This window comes from Alligator sinensis, unplaced genomic scaffold (genome assembly GCF_000455745.1).
Source record: "Alligator sinensis unplaced genomic scaffold, ASM45574v1 scaffold528_1, whole genome shotgun sequence".
NCBI lineage: Eukaryota > Metazoa > Chordata > Crocodylia > Alligatoridae > Alligator > Alligator sinensis.
In genome coordinates this window covers 1282105-1295391 of record NW_005841846.1, presented here as the reverse complement: position 1 = coordinate 1295391, position 13287 = coordinate 1282105, and the positions used below count along the sequence as shown (strand labels likewise).

Here is a 13287-nt window from a genome sequence, read left to right as displayed (position 1 = left end):
AAAACACTGGCTTGCATCCATAGATGCTTCTCAACAAATCCCGGGACGTCATTCTCCCCCTGTACTCGGCCTTGGTGAGGCCGCAGCTGGAGTACTGTGTCCAGTTTTGGGCCCCACAATTCAAAAAGGATGTGGAGAAGCTTGAGAGAGTCCAGAGAAGAGCCACGCACATGATCAGAAGTCAGGAAAACAGACTTTACCATGACAGGCTGAGTCCTATGGGGCTCTTTAGCCTGGAAAAGCACAGGCTCAGGGGTGATCTGATGGCCACCTATAAAAGTTTATCAGGGGTGACCACCAGTATCTGGGGGAACATTTGTTCACCAGAGCGCCCCAAGGGATGATGAGGTCAAATGGTTATAAACTACTGCAAGACCATTTCAGGCTGGGCATAAGGAAGAATTTCTTTACTGTCTGAGCCCCCAAGGTCTGGAATAGCCTGCCATCGGAGGTGCTTTAAGCACCTACATTGAACACCTTCAAGAAAAAATTGGATGCTTATCTTGCTGGGATTCTATGACCCCAGCTGACTTCCTGCCTTCGGGCAGGGGGCTGGACTTGATGATCTTCCAAGGTCCCTTCCAGCCCTAATGTCTATGAAATCTATGAAACAATATATTTTAGCTGAAGTCAGACAAAGTAGGCCCTAAGAAAATACAAAAGCAGCAACAAACCTCTTTAGCATAAGACTGCATCACTCCAGCTGCTTCTATTTTTCTTTTGCATCTTTGTTTCACAGTAATACTATTGTTGTCCAAGTCTTGCATGAGTTTAAAGAAGGCTAATTCATTAAACAAAACTTCTGAGATCTCCACAAGCAGATCTTCTCCACAATCTTTGAGTTTTCTACCAGCAAATTTTGCTAGTGAATCCTGTCAAAAGCAAGAGAGTTCTTCTGAAATGAAAACTAAACATGTGCTATTATACCTTCCTGATGTTAAGATCAAAGGATTGCCACACTAAAAACAGAATTGAAACAGATTTTGTCCAGGCATCCCATTTATGACATTCTGCTTGAGCAGAATTCACCATACTGCAATAGCATGCTCTTATCTGGTCACAGCTTTGACAGCACTCAACTCATGACCATATGATGGCTTATGGTATATATACTGCTCTTATTTCAGTGTAGTACAAAAACCCACAGAAGCATAGGCAATACCATGGTTATCCTTTAAACAAATAATCGCAGAAGATTTTATTTCTTCACAAGGCTGTATTATTTCTAACACAAATGTTTGTTCCTATTCTGTGATGTGTTTACCATCTGCAAAAAAGCATCTTCATTCACATACAGAAGACAGTGCCAACCTATTTGCTTGATACAAATTCTACTACGGAAGAGCCATAATACTACAGATGCAGATCTCAATGTTTTCAACAATACAATCATTGTAGTTTCTGGACAGTAATAAAACATAGCCCAATTTACATAATCAAATCCTTGATTTTGGACTAACTGCCAAAAAGGCTAGATCGCAGCAACAGTGCTGGTAGTTGTTGGCTCATAAGATACTAGTAATTTAGGATCTGAAAGAGACACAACTGCCCTCCAGATAAAATTCTAATCCAATGATGAGACTGGAAGAGCAGAGGTGATATTTAAACAAGGAAACAAGGTAATATTTCATTAATGAAAATCACAAAGAAGGGGGAAATATATATCCATGCCACTCAAAGTGTATTAGAGTGAAAATTTAGGGCTGAAGCAAGTTACTTAACACCGTTGAAAAACAGGCCTTACATAGGTTTAAGTCATCCACATTAAAATATCATCAAAAAACCCGTTGTGACAAGTACTAACCTGCAGTATGCTACCAAGTTGCTTATGAAAGAATTTCACAAATTCTTTGCTTTCATCATTTTGCCGCGTAAGTGTCAAGACCATACGTCTTACTGATGTCAATAGCTGAGATGAGCATACTTCGTCCATGTGTTCCTAAGCAAATATCAGAAAGAAGAGAAGTTGGCCTTTCACCACTTAAAATGTTGACTATGCCATAAATTGAATCTCCTCCTATTCAAAGATAATTTTGCAGGTCTGTAGCAGTCTGGGGATACAGTTAAAGTTCTACTCCATTGACATGATCCATCCAAAAATTAGCTGTCATGTCATAAGTAAGTGTCCTGACAAAAGGAACTATGGCACTGACTATATGTATACCCATCCAGCTTCCTTCTACATTCCCAATACACCAATAGTTATGTCATTCAAGATTGAGAAATGTCTAAATGTTCTTATGGGACTCTGATCATTGTTAATAAAGTATAGGCTGGGGAATACTTTTAGGAGGTATCTAAATATCTGCAGGCTTTTTAAATTTATAGGAATACCTCTCAAGCCCCAGCTTTTAAGAACTGTAGTAAGCCACCAGTATACACAGGGTATGCCTACTGTAGTTCTTGTCAGACAGCTAGAACAGATACAGGTTTTCCTTGCTTTATACTGTACATGCATTCCTGGAAAACGGCGCATAACTCAAATTTGCATCAAGGGAACCCACTTTACAATGTAACAAAAAAGGAATACATTCCAAGACCTCAACTGTACTTACCTCCAGACCTATTTCTACCACTTTTTCAAGACAATTTTGGTCCTCACCAACAGCAGACAGTACACACAGGCACAGGGTGGTAGTGAATATTTAGTTGGTGGGGATGGCAACTACAGAAACACGTGTCACAGACGAGCGAGGAGCACAGATCCACACAGGAGACCATATTTTGGTGCACATCACTCCCACAATACACGGCACAAAGCAGCTGACTACGGGCTTCCAGCACACCAATCACATCAGAGTGAATTTACCTTGCATATAACGAATTTTTGGTATAAATAGGGTCATCGCATAAGAGCGAATTCTCACATACAGAACCCGCATAAAATGAGGGAAACCTGTACGTTTTTCATGCTGCTGCACCCCATGTCTAATTTAGCATGTTTATTTGACTTATATTTAGTAAACACAACTAAAAAAGTACCCCCATGTTAATTTTATGGCCCAATAGCCACAAGTATTTGAACTGAAATTTGATTAAGAAAAAAATTAAATACAGCACACTTAATGCGATTTAAATGTTATATTCAAACAAATTCAAGGCTTTACATGGAAATAAATTATTTTTATTGAAATATTTGTAAAAATGTAAAGACAATACACAATAGCATGTACTTCCCTTGCATTGTTTGTTTAAATTTAAGAAAAAAACCCCCAAAAGGCACTGAAAACTGTTGACACTAATTTTAGCACACCCAAAGAACTCTGCATGATATGCCATGCTTTGGTTTTGATTTGACCTGCACAGCCAATTAGGTGAATTCATAACTTGATTTTTGGTTTGGATTATTATGCAAGTGTATTTACCCTCCTGTTTACAAATCAATAAAACATGTACTCTCTCACACACTTGCTAGGGATAACCACCTGAAAAACATTTATTATAACTTTGAAACTGCCAAGCTTGCCTAATATTGTATTGTCATCCATTAATTGTTACTAATGATTTTTATGAAACAAGGAATTTTTAGAAATGGAAAATTTCCCACAGAAAAATAAAGTACTAGAAAATTTTCCACCCCACCTCTCTGATCAAGAGGGATTCAAAGCAAGTCTCTAAGCATTGTTATGGGGTTTATAAATTCTACAACTGTTTTCCATTTAAGAAAATAAAACATATATTTAAAGTTATTAGCTCACCAAAGAAATACATTAACCAAGATGATGAGAGGGAAGCCAAAAGAGTGTGCAGACCGCCTTCTAGGTCATAGAATTTGGCAGCCATGTAAAAAAAGTCAAACTTTTTCAAAAGTGAGTATGTAGTCAGACTTAATATGTGAAAGCCTGCTATACCTTTGTTGCATCTTGAAAATAAATGGTCCCTGCTTGAATTTATGTACAAAGATGTCTGATGAGTCATTTGGATGTTTTTATAGTCAGCCACATATAGCTTCCAAAGACAATGAATTCCCCAATTTCAAGATGGAAAAAAAAGTCTCTGATATCACTTGCATCTTTTGAATAAAGTCAAAGATCTTCAAAATTACACCTCCTTTAAAGAATGTTATCCATCAGAAATCAGCATTTAATATTGTGCTTTGATATTGTGCTTTTAACATCTACATGTTACAAATGGAAGTAGCAAGGTTCATTTTAGAATATGGTCAGAAATGTGTCTCAATCTCAAACTCCATTTACAATTTGGAGATGATGTTGTTTAATAATTTCAGTATAAATGCTTTCTTAATAAAAAAAATCAGGTCCTTTCAACATGTTATTTTTACTATTTAAACAGGACCTCTTACCTTCAGAAAAGGAATGACCTCTTTCATAATTGCTTTAATCTGTCGGTCAAGTTGCTGCGTATCTATACGAGGACATGGAACAGTAGAAACCTCGCTAGGCTGTGGTACACAAAGACTCTCACCAGTACTTGGACCTTGTAAAATAATGTATATTCAGATCACAATTTCCTAGTTAAAGGAATATCAGCTTTAAAAATGTTTTATGCATCTAGTTGGACAATAAAATAATAAATTGTGCTTTTGATAATAATCATATACAACTAAAATTGCAATATACTTACGATGGAAATGCAAACTAGTCAAATGAATTGTTCCTTACATCCATGATTATTCCCATACTATAATTACACTCATAATTACTATAGAATACTACATAAAAATGTACATACCTTCTAATTTAGCAGCAGAGGCACTCTGAAGATTACCAGAGCAGCCCTCCGGGTCAAGGATACTATCAGCATCATTTTTCATACGCTCATATTCCCTCATCCTAGCCAATGCCTGATCTAGGTGAATTACAGTGTTGCCTATACAGAGAACAAAAGTTTCCTGAGAATAGTTTTTAATCTAGATGAACACCGGTAGAGACAAAAAAAATACACAACTGTAAAATTAAGTAAAAGCTATGATGATTGTTTAAACTCTAGACATCTACTGTTTTTATTCATATGCAAGATGAGGTTTGACATGGGGAAAAAAGTCCCTCATCTTATAATTGAATACAAGGAAATCTCACTAAACACACTGTCTATCATTAAACTGCTGCCAAAAGCAGCATACACTTAGCAACAGAAACCAAGTATAACGTTGATTACATGCACCCAGCACTGAGCATGACTATAAAACACAGAGGCCATATTGGGCAAAAATGCAGATGGGAACCTATCACAAGAACAGGTTACTGTACCCCATTTGAATAAGACATACAGGAGCGCCCACTAAGCACAGTACCCCTCACCGCTGACTCTCCTTCAAGTCATGGTGAGCCATGACATTGCATACAGTTCATCCTCTGTCACCTACTCTCTCAGCCTGGTACCTATGATTAGTGTGGCCCCATCTTCCATGAGGTGGAGCTGGAACAAGTTGCCAGGGTGCCTCACCTGCATACAATTTTTTGGAGCATCTTAGGACTCATGACAAAAAATACCTGGTTCCAGTCAGGGGTGAAGGCTAATTAGGCCCCCACAACAGAACCATGTGCTATTTGGGTTACGTACATGCACATAAGCAACAGTACTAAGTTGTGACGTCACTGTAGTTTGAAATGGCGTTGACTCTGGTGGGGCCCAATCCAATGAATTACACGGTAAATCACAAGCCTGTGGTTTTGGACTAATATAAGGCATAGTTTGTACTACATACATGTAGGTGCCAAAGTGTTGCTCAAAAGTGTTTATGGAATACCTGTGCTAAGACTTGCACCAGTTTTAAAGAAAAGTAACATACATCAATTCTGGATAAACTAAGTGTATAGGTATACTATATGCAAACTGCTACAATTAGGTTTAATTTCAAGGTTATTGTTTTCAAATTTGAAAGGGACAAATTCAAGGCAAACCTCCAATAATTAGATTTTGTACATGGAACAATTAACAAATTTATAAGTTTTTCACAAGCAGAATCTATAAGTGGAAAAATTAACACATTTATAATTTTTCCATATATAGACTCTAATTATAAGGAAAGCGTCTATAATCAGGGTCATCTTTTATTCAAGTAAATACGGTAATTAGTTTACAAACTAGAACTTTCTACAAACTCTTAGAGAAAGCATTTTACAAACATTTTACAAACTGTTACATAAATTATTAAATAATGCAGTATTACAGAAAACATTGTGAATTATACAAAATAATGGTTACCAAGATCATCAGTGGCAAAGGGTTCAAAATTTGAAGATGTAGACATGGTACTGCCATTGTCTGCATCATTTTGTTCACAGTCTCTACATGCTTCTGTATCAAAGTTTCTCTCAAAAGTTTCCTGAAAGAGACAAACAAATGTTTACAAAGCAAGCATAAAGCATGGTCTCTCAAATATCCTGGCAAACCTTCCTTCACTTGATCCTCAAGGCTATAAAATGTGTTTCCAGCCTTTCTTACTGGGAATGACCTCACTTTAAAGGGAGTAAGTTTTTCAGGTGCTTCTATAACAAAACTATAAATGATAAGATTGGAAAAGGCATTAGTGTCAGTTTCTTACACACAATACAGAAAGCAAGTCTCGTGTATTTGGGATTTTGGTTTTAAGTGCTGCCATCACCCTGTATGTTGTCTCACTCACAAGTTCTTCCTCCCTCCCTCCCTCCCTTCCCTAAAGCACTTTGGATAGTGCCTGTGTGCGTCTGTGTGGGCAGGGGGGAGACACACTACTAAAGATAATGGCAACAATTGTAGAATATTAGGGTGTGGACACGTGTAGCAATTCAAATGTCTCAAATGCATTTGAGACATTTCGAAGGGCCAGCTGTCCACACAAGCCTTCTGAAACGTGGCAAAAACACTTCAAAAGAGTTACCTCATGAAATGAAGTACTATTTTGGAGCATTTCAATTTTTGTTGCAGGCTATGGCAGAAGCATTCATGCTGCGACCATGGGGGGAGAGTGGAGAAGAAAGGGAGAGCACATGGACACCCTGCCAACTGTCCAGCCACTGGAACTTGGCAGTGCCCCAGGAACCAGAGCAAGTCCCCAGTTAAGACTCCCCACCATCCCCAGAACCAGAGTCAGGCTTTCCCTGCCTCCCCCCCTACACTTCTCAGTTATTTAGACCCACGCTGCCACAGGAGACAAGCCCTTCAGTTCCAGTCCCCTTTACCTCTCTCTGTTGGCTTAAGAGGTGAAGAGGGTAGGGAGAGGGAATTGGAGCTGGAGTGTCAGACTCATGCAAGCTGAGGTTGGGACAGGGATCTGCCACCACATCTATACCATACCTCGCCACTCTCCCTTCTCATCTCTGCAGGAAGAATTATCACTGCAGCCTGCGTTAGTGCCTGAAGGCTGGCACTAGAGGTGGTTGAGGTGTCCTGAAACTTTCCAGTCAGAAACAGAAGAGGGGCACATGTACTCTAACTGAAATGTTTCCAAGTGAATTTCATCTGGAAACTTTTCAACTGTTAACTTCAGTCCACACTCTAAGTTTCATTTGACTTTCTACCAAGTAAAATATCAATAAGAAATCTGGATTTTTTTTTTAAGCTGTAGTATATACTGGTTCCGAACACTGCAGGCAACCTTACCAGCTTTAACGCTAGTTGTCTTATAAACAGAATCTTGACAAACTTAATACATTTTCATGTTAAGATAACCTTTAACAAGCTTTTTCATACAAGGTCTGGCTGCTCGTGAGCCATTATAGTTTTTGGAACAATCAAGTCACTATGGTAATTATTCCAGCATGTATGTCCATACAGAAACCGGAAAGGATGGAATAATAAGTCCCACTTACATCGTCAGTAGTAGCAAGACTTTCGCTAGGAGTAAGTTCAGAGTTTGATGCAATCCATGTTGCTGAATTCAGTGACTTAATGCACTCTCCTTTTTCATTCTTCTCCGATATGTGTCTAGTAACTATATCCTAGATAAGATAAGGAATCTTAAATCTATACTGTGAAGAAAGCTTATCCAGTTCATAAACTTAATTCAATTTTTGGTGTGGGTACCTGTAATGCATACAATGCTCTTTGCCTCAAGTAATCTGTATTTAGGAGTTGAAGCTCATGGAAAAGTTCAATAAGAAAATGTGGACGAGATTCATTTTGAGATATAAGAGTTGCTACTTCAGAATAAATGGTGTCCCGCAAAGCTTCAAACATAGAAAGATCACTACCAGTTTCTGCAGAAAGATAAAGGACCCAATTTTTATCTTGATAATTTTCTGTTGATGCATATCCCAATTACATATGAAGACTGTGCCTTATTAAAATAACAGTTTGTTAAACAGCCAAGTTTATTATTCTTTAAAGCTATTTCTAGACAAAGGGGTTCTCACACAGTGAAATTTAGACCGTGTCTTCATACAATCACTGGCATATAAAATAATTTAACTTATGATGTACACTCACATATCAGAAGTCTGATCTAAATTTTATGCTTTTTAAAATTCTGAATGATAACTTTAAAGTGGGTACATATAGAAGTATAGTGCACACACACATCTGTAACAAACATATTTCAAGCATGATCTATTAAGTGTTACCTGATCCTGCCTCAGGCAGAAGGTAGGGCTAGGTGACACCTCAGAATAACTGCAGAAGTGCATGAACTTTGATAGGCACCATGGCACCTGAATTCAGGTTAACATGGCTAACCAGCTCTTTGGTCCTGCCTCAGTACAGATGACTGGAGTAGATTATCTGGAGGTCTTTCCAGCCCCTCATTCCCATGCCATATCTACTTGTGTATCACATGCACCTTCCCGGCCTCCCCACCCACCAGAAATCAGTCCTCCATAAGTGAGGGGCACATGTTAAGTGGAGAAGCTGATTTTCTTTGTACATGTAGAACTCAACAATACTGTGCTATAAAGATGGCTGCCAGCAAGTCGAAGGGGGTGCAGGCCAGTGTTCATCTTTTCACAGAAGTTCTCAAACGGACATCAGCTTTTGGCAAATTTTATGTAGTCCTGAGAACAGCATGGAAGAGTGTCTTAATGAAAAGACCAACTAAGTTATGACTGGAAAAAAAAAAAAAAAAAAAGCTCTTTTTTAAACTTTCAGCCTTCCAAAAAAAAAAAAAAAAAGTATATTTTCTATGGCAGCATGGGATATGTTAGAAATACAATAATATTAAGGATGCTTTTTCACATAGTAGATACTCAACACTAGTTGAAAACAGGATTTAAACCATTTGAATTTGGGTGCCTCCCAAAAAAATCCTTAAGTTTATTAATGCATTACCCTGCATCCGTTTTGATCTCATTTCTAAATTTAAAAAAGGACTCAAAGTTTGAAGGAAAAAAAATCTGTTTGAATCTGATTTCTGCACACTAAGGGTGAAATTCAAAGTTGATAAAGGCTCACATCAAACTTCTGCTACACTTAAACTGTCCTTCATAGGCTGTGCAGGGGCAGGGAATATGCACTGGCTATATCCAGTAATGTCTCTCATTCCATGAAGCAAAATGCTGTTCTGTAAAAAATTAAGTTTATTTATTCTTCTGCTAAAAAGTTAGGAATGAATGTAGGAATTGGAGAGCTCACTACAATAATGATCCACTCCTTAGTACTTTCAACTAATGAAGTACTAAAACGATATGGTTTTGACTTTTGTTTTTATTCTGTAATTAAAATAGTTATTTGTAGTTTTGTTACAGAGTTCACTGAATTATTTAAAAATAAAGAAAAAACGTTAAAATTTTACAATTTGAAACGATGTGAGCAAATTTATACAGCTCTGCTAGAATTCTGTTTAAATACTAAAAATGTAATAGCAGTCAACATGTGTTGAAAGACATGTATAATGTTCTTTTGAGGGGTAAATGAAAAACCATAAAGCTCGTACCAGTCTACACAATTTACCACAGGTGCAGGACTAAACAAGAGAGCTCATCTGAGGTGGTCCTGATTGTCCTGAGTTTTAACCCAGATCAAAATGGAGGCAGCCCAGGCATTTATACATGTAGCCCTTCCAAGCTGCATTGCTGCCCCTCAGCAAGTAGGTGGCCACAGAGAGCACCAGTCTGACAGGCTTGGCACTGGAATAGCTTGCAATTAAGCTTGAATGACCCACAAATAATGTACATAGTGACGTCCCAGGGGAAAAAAAAATGTTAACGTTTTTTCTTGCATATTTCACAGGTACTTAAAGCAGGATGCTGCACTGGTACAAAAAACTTTCAAGAAATGCAAAGTCTGCTTACACGTTAAGAACAAAAGAATGCCTATTGAATGCAATTTATTTTATTTTGGTGTAACACACTAAACACATTTTGCATTGAAAGCAGTTAATAAAGCAACTAGCTATATAGTAGAGCAGACATGTGTAAAGGCACATTATAAAATATTCAGCAAATAATCCCCCACCCCAACTTTTTTAAAAATAACATACAAGTTAGTATGCATTAAACTGATTCACTAAATATACATTACCAAGAAGCACAATTGAGATTTAGTAAGAAAAGTTGTTGAGGACAGTTCTGAAGCTAAGCAGTTAATGCATACCTGGGGCTTCATTGCATGCATTTCTGTTAGACTGCTGCAGTATTCTCCTAGCATGTGCTGTAGGAAAGTGGGGATAGACAGTGATAAACACAAAAACGCGTACCAGAAGTAAAGGCAGGCTCTATATGAAACAGTGGGAGGAAGACTACTTTAGTCATTAAAATAACACTAAGGCTATGTTTATAAAATAAGAGTTTTACTCGTATTGGAATACCAGTGTATTACACCAGCAGTCTGCTCCTAGCATGGATGCAGCTACTCACTGATAAATCTGTGCTTTGTACCAGTATAGTGAAGCACCATTCAACCTTCCTTGCCCAGGAAAAACAAGGTATATTAGTGTGGGGAAAAAGCAGAGATTTTTCTAGTATGTTAGGCAAAGATCACAGCTCTGCACAATGCATCTATGTGAGCAGAAGTTGGTAATATAAACCTGACTCAGACTAAATCTCTAAATTTAAGTAGTCTTCTTGGCTGACAGACTTTGCTGTTGCTGTTTTTGTTAAGCAAATAACTACTTACCTCAACTAGAAAAAAGAAATACAAATTTATCTGGCAGACAAAACTCTTGGGGTAGAGGCAATCTCTTTTATTAGACCAACTAAATAGTTGCAAAAAAAATCCTTTGCAAATTTATTTGGTCACCCATATTAACAGGCATTATGACCCACATGCTGTTCTACAAAATATGCAAAAGTACTATAAGGTATCATCAAATGCAATTCCAAGGACAGCATTTGCTCTTGATGGTTTATATACTTAGTACCAGAAATAAAACTAATTGGAACCAATTCATTAAGTCTGACTGTAAGTGGAAGATCTCACAATAAACTTATTTATTCTAAACAAGCTAAGTGCATCCCCCACAAATTTCATAAAGGCCAAAAAGAAAAAACAAACACACACATGCTTAAAGAAATTCAGAGGGAGGCAGTTAAAAATGGATTAATCCATGTCTTCTACCAAATCTAACAACTAGTATCTTTCAAGGAGTTAAGAGAAATCCAAAAGATAAAATGGGTAAAAAAGTATGTTTGACATTAGCTATTCCTTACAAAGGTCATTTGCAATCTAAAACTCCACAGCACTGAACTAATGTGAAATAATGTAAAAATGACACTTAGATATAGCAGGGGTGTCAAACATACAGCCTGCAGGCTGGATCTAGCCTATTGACCAGATCATTTGCCCCAGCTCTGATGGCAGCAGCCGGTGCCTTGAGAGCAATACCAAGAGCAGAAGCCCCATCACTGTGGTCAGAGCTCAGGCCAAAACACCCAGTACAACAGTCTCTGGTTGCAACAGCAGCTGCTGTCTGCAGTGGCACTGGAGCTATCCACACCCTGGCTAGCCTGAGGACACAGGCTGCTGCTGTGGGACGCCATGCCACCACAGCCAGAGCTGCAGCCTTGGCTGCTGTGGTGGAGCCTCTGACCTTTTTTTCTGCTAAGGCTGCCTGTGTCCCGTCTCACCATGGCTGCTGATTCCCAGACCAGGTGGGGAAGGGAGCAGCAGGGCAAAGCTCCCAGCCCATTTCTTACTCCAAGGACTCCTGTGGCAGAGCTGGAGCACTGGCAACCCCAGCAGCCCCACAAGCAGAAACACTACCACGACCGTGAGAGAGGCCACAAGCAGTCAAGGTTTCCTCTAAACTGCGCGTGTGCACGGCTGCACGCAATAAAAAAAAAAATCTTGCTGCGCACTAACTTTTTAATGCTGTGCACCCACCCAGAGAGGAGTTGGGCTGCGGCTTCCTATAAATTTTGGGCGCAGAACGCAGCAGAGGCACCGGAGCCAGCGTGGGACACCTTACCGGCGGCAAGTTACTGCTCAGTTGCACAGGGGCAACTCTGCTCCTCACTGCGCCAGCATCCCCGCAGGGAGGGAGAGTAGTGCAGGGCAGGCAGCGGCTCCTCCCTGAGGTGAGGCAGGGGCTGGGGTAGATTCAACCTGAGGGAGGCTGAAAGCAATTGCCTGGCTTTGGCATTCATCCAGAGGCAGAGTTCATTTGCAAGGTGGGGGTGGGGTCAATAGGTACGAGATCTTTGACCCCTGGCGCAGCTCAGCCAAAAGCATTCCCTCGACTGGCCTGAGCACCTCCAATGAGGGGGAAATCGCTCAGAGCCACTCACCGTTTTTGAGTCACGGCGAGAGTGACCTCAGTGTATAAACACCTTCCAAAGGAGATTTCCTCCCAGCTGGGAGGAGGGTGGGGGCCTGGCCCCTGCTGGGAAAACTAGTGCCTGGGGGCAGGTTGCATTCCCAGGTTGGCTTCACCAGCCTGTACACTCTTCAGAAATCCAGGCCAGGGATTTTCCTGCTACTTAGCCTTCCTGTTTCAATCTGGAATCAGCCTTCAGAATAGCGCTGGCCCTTTGTTCGAGGCCATCTCAGAGAAAAGCTAACACTAAGATAAGCCTACGTGGCAGGCTCCTTTTTCAGACCCAAAGGGAACTTCACAACAAGCGGCACGCTATCGGACAGAAGCAGTGCACTCACGGATCACTACACACCTTTGAGGGAACATAGCATGCTGCCCCAAAGGTACAGTGGTCAGAGGCTTTACCAAACCAGGAGGGGCGGGAAGGGGAGTGGAGCAGCACAAAACACCACTCCCTGCTTCTTCCTCAGACTGGTCCAGCTGCCCAACTGGGAAGAGCTGACAGCAAAGGGCAGCTGACTGGGCTGGGGACTGGGCTCACAGGAAGTCTCCCTGAGGCAAAGCATCCACCTGTTCCTCACATAGCTCCAGGTGTGTAGAGCAGGCAGAGGCTCTGCCATGGGACTTGTGCGCGCGCGCGCGCACCCCCCCCCCCCCGG

At 40.0% G+C, this 13287-nt stretch overlaps 1 protein-coding gene across 12 annotated transcripts in view; it reads right to left on the bottom strand.

The window, feature by feature from the left end:
- The window catches only part of PCM1 (pericentriolar material 1), a 73689-nt gene that overhangs the window by 16525 nt on the left and 43877 nt on the right, over positions 1-13287 (bottom strand). For 7 of the 12 annotated variants that reach the window (XR_003094773.1, XM_006015865.3, XM_006015866.3 and 4 more), the window contains 8 exons: positions 10468-10524; positions 7969-8141; positions 7755-7883; positions 6169-6289; positions 4693-4830; positions 4304-4437; positions 1805-1939; positions 675-872 (listed from right to left, as the gene is read on the bottom strand). Coding sequence is in view for 11 of the 12 variants with exons in the window: in XM_006015865.3 (XP_006015927.1) it covers positions 675-872; positions 1805-1939; positions 4304-4437; positions 4693-4830; positions 6169-6289; positions 7755-7883; positions 7969-8141; positions 10468-10524 (1085 nt within the window). In the remaining variant the exon portion in view is untranslated. The remainder of the gene's footprint in view (positions 1-674; positions 873-1804; positions 1940-4303; positions 4438-4692; positions 4831-6168; positions 6290-7754; positions 7884-7968; positions 8142-10467; positions 10525-13287) is intronic. The other 5 variants (XM_006015868.3, XM_014521582.2, XM_025207619.1 and 2 more) reach the window with 1 other exon arrangement.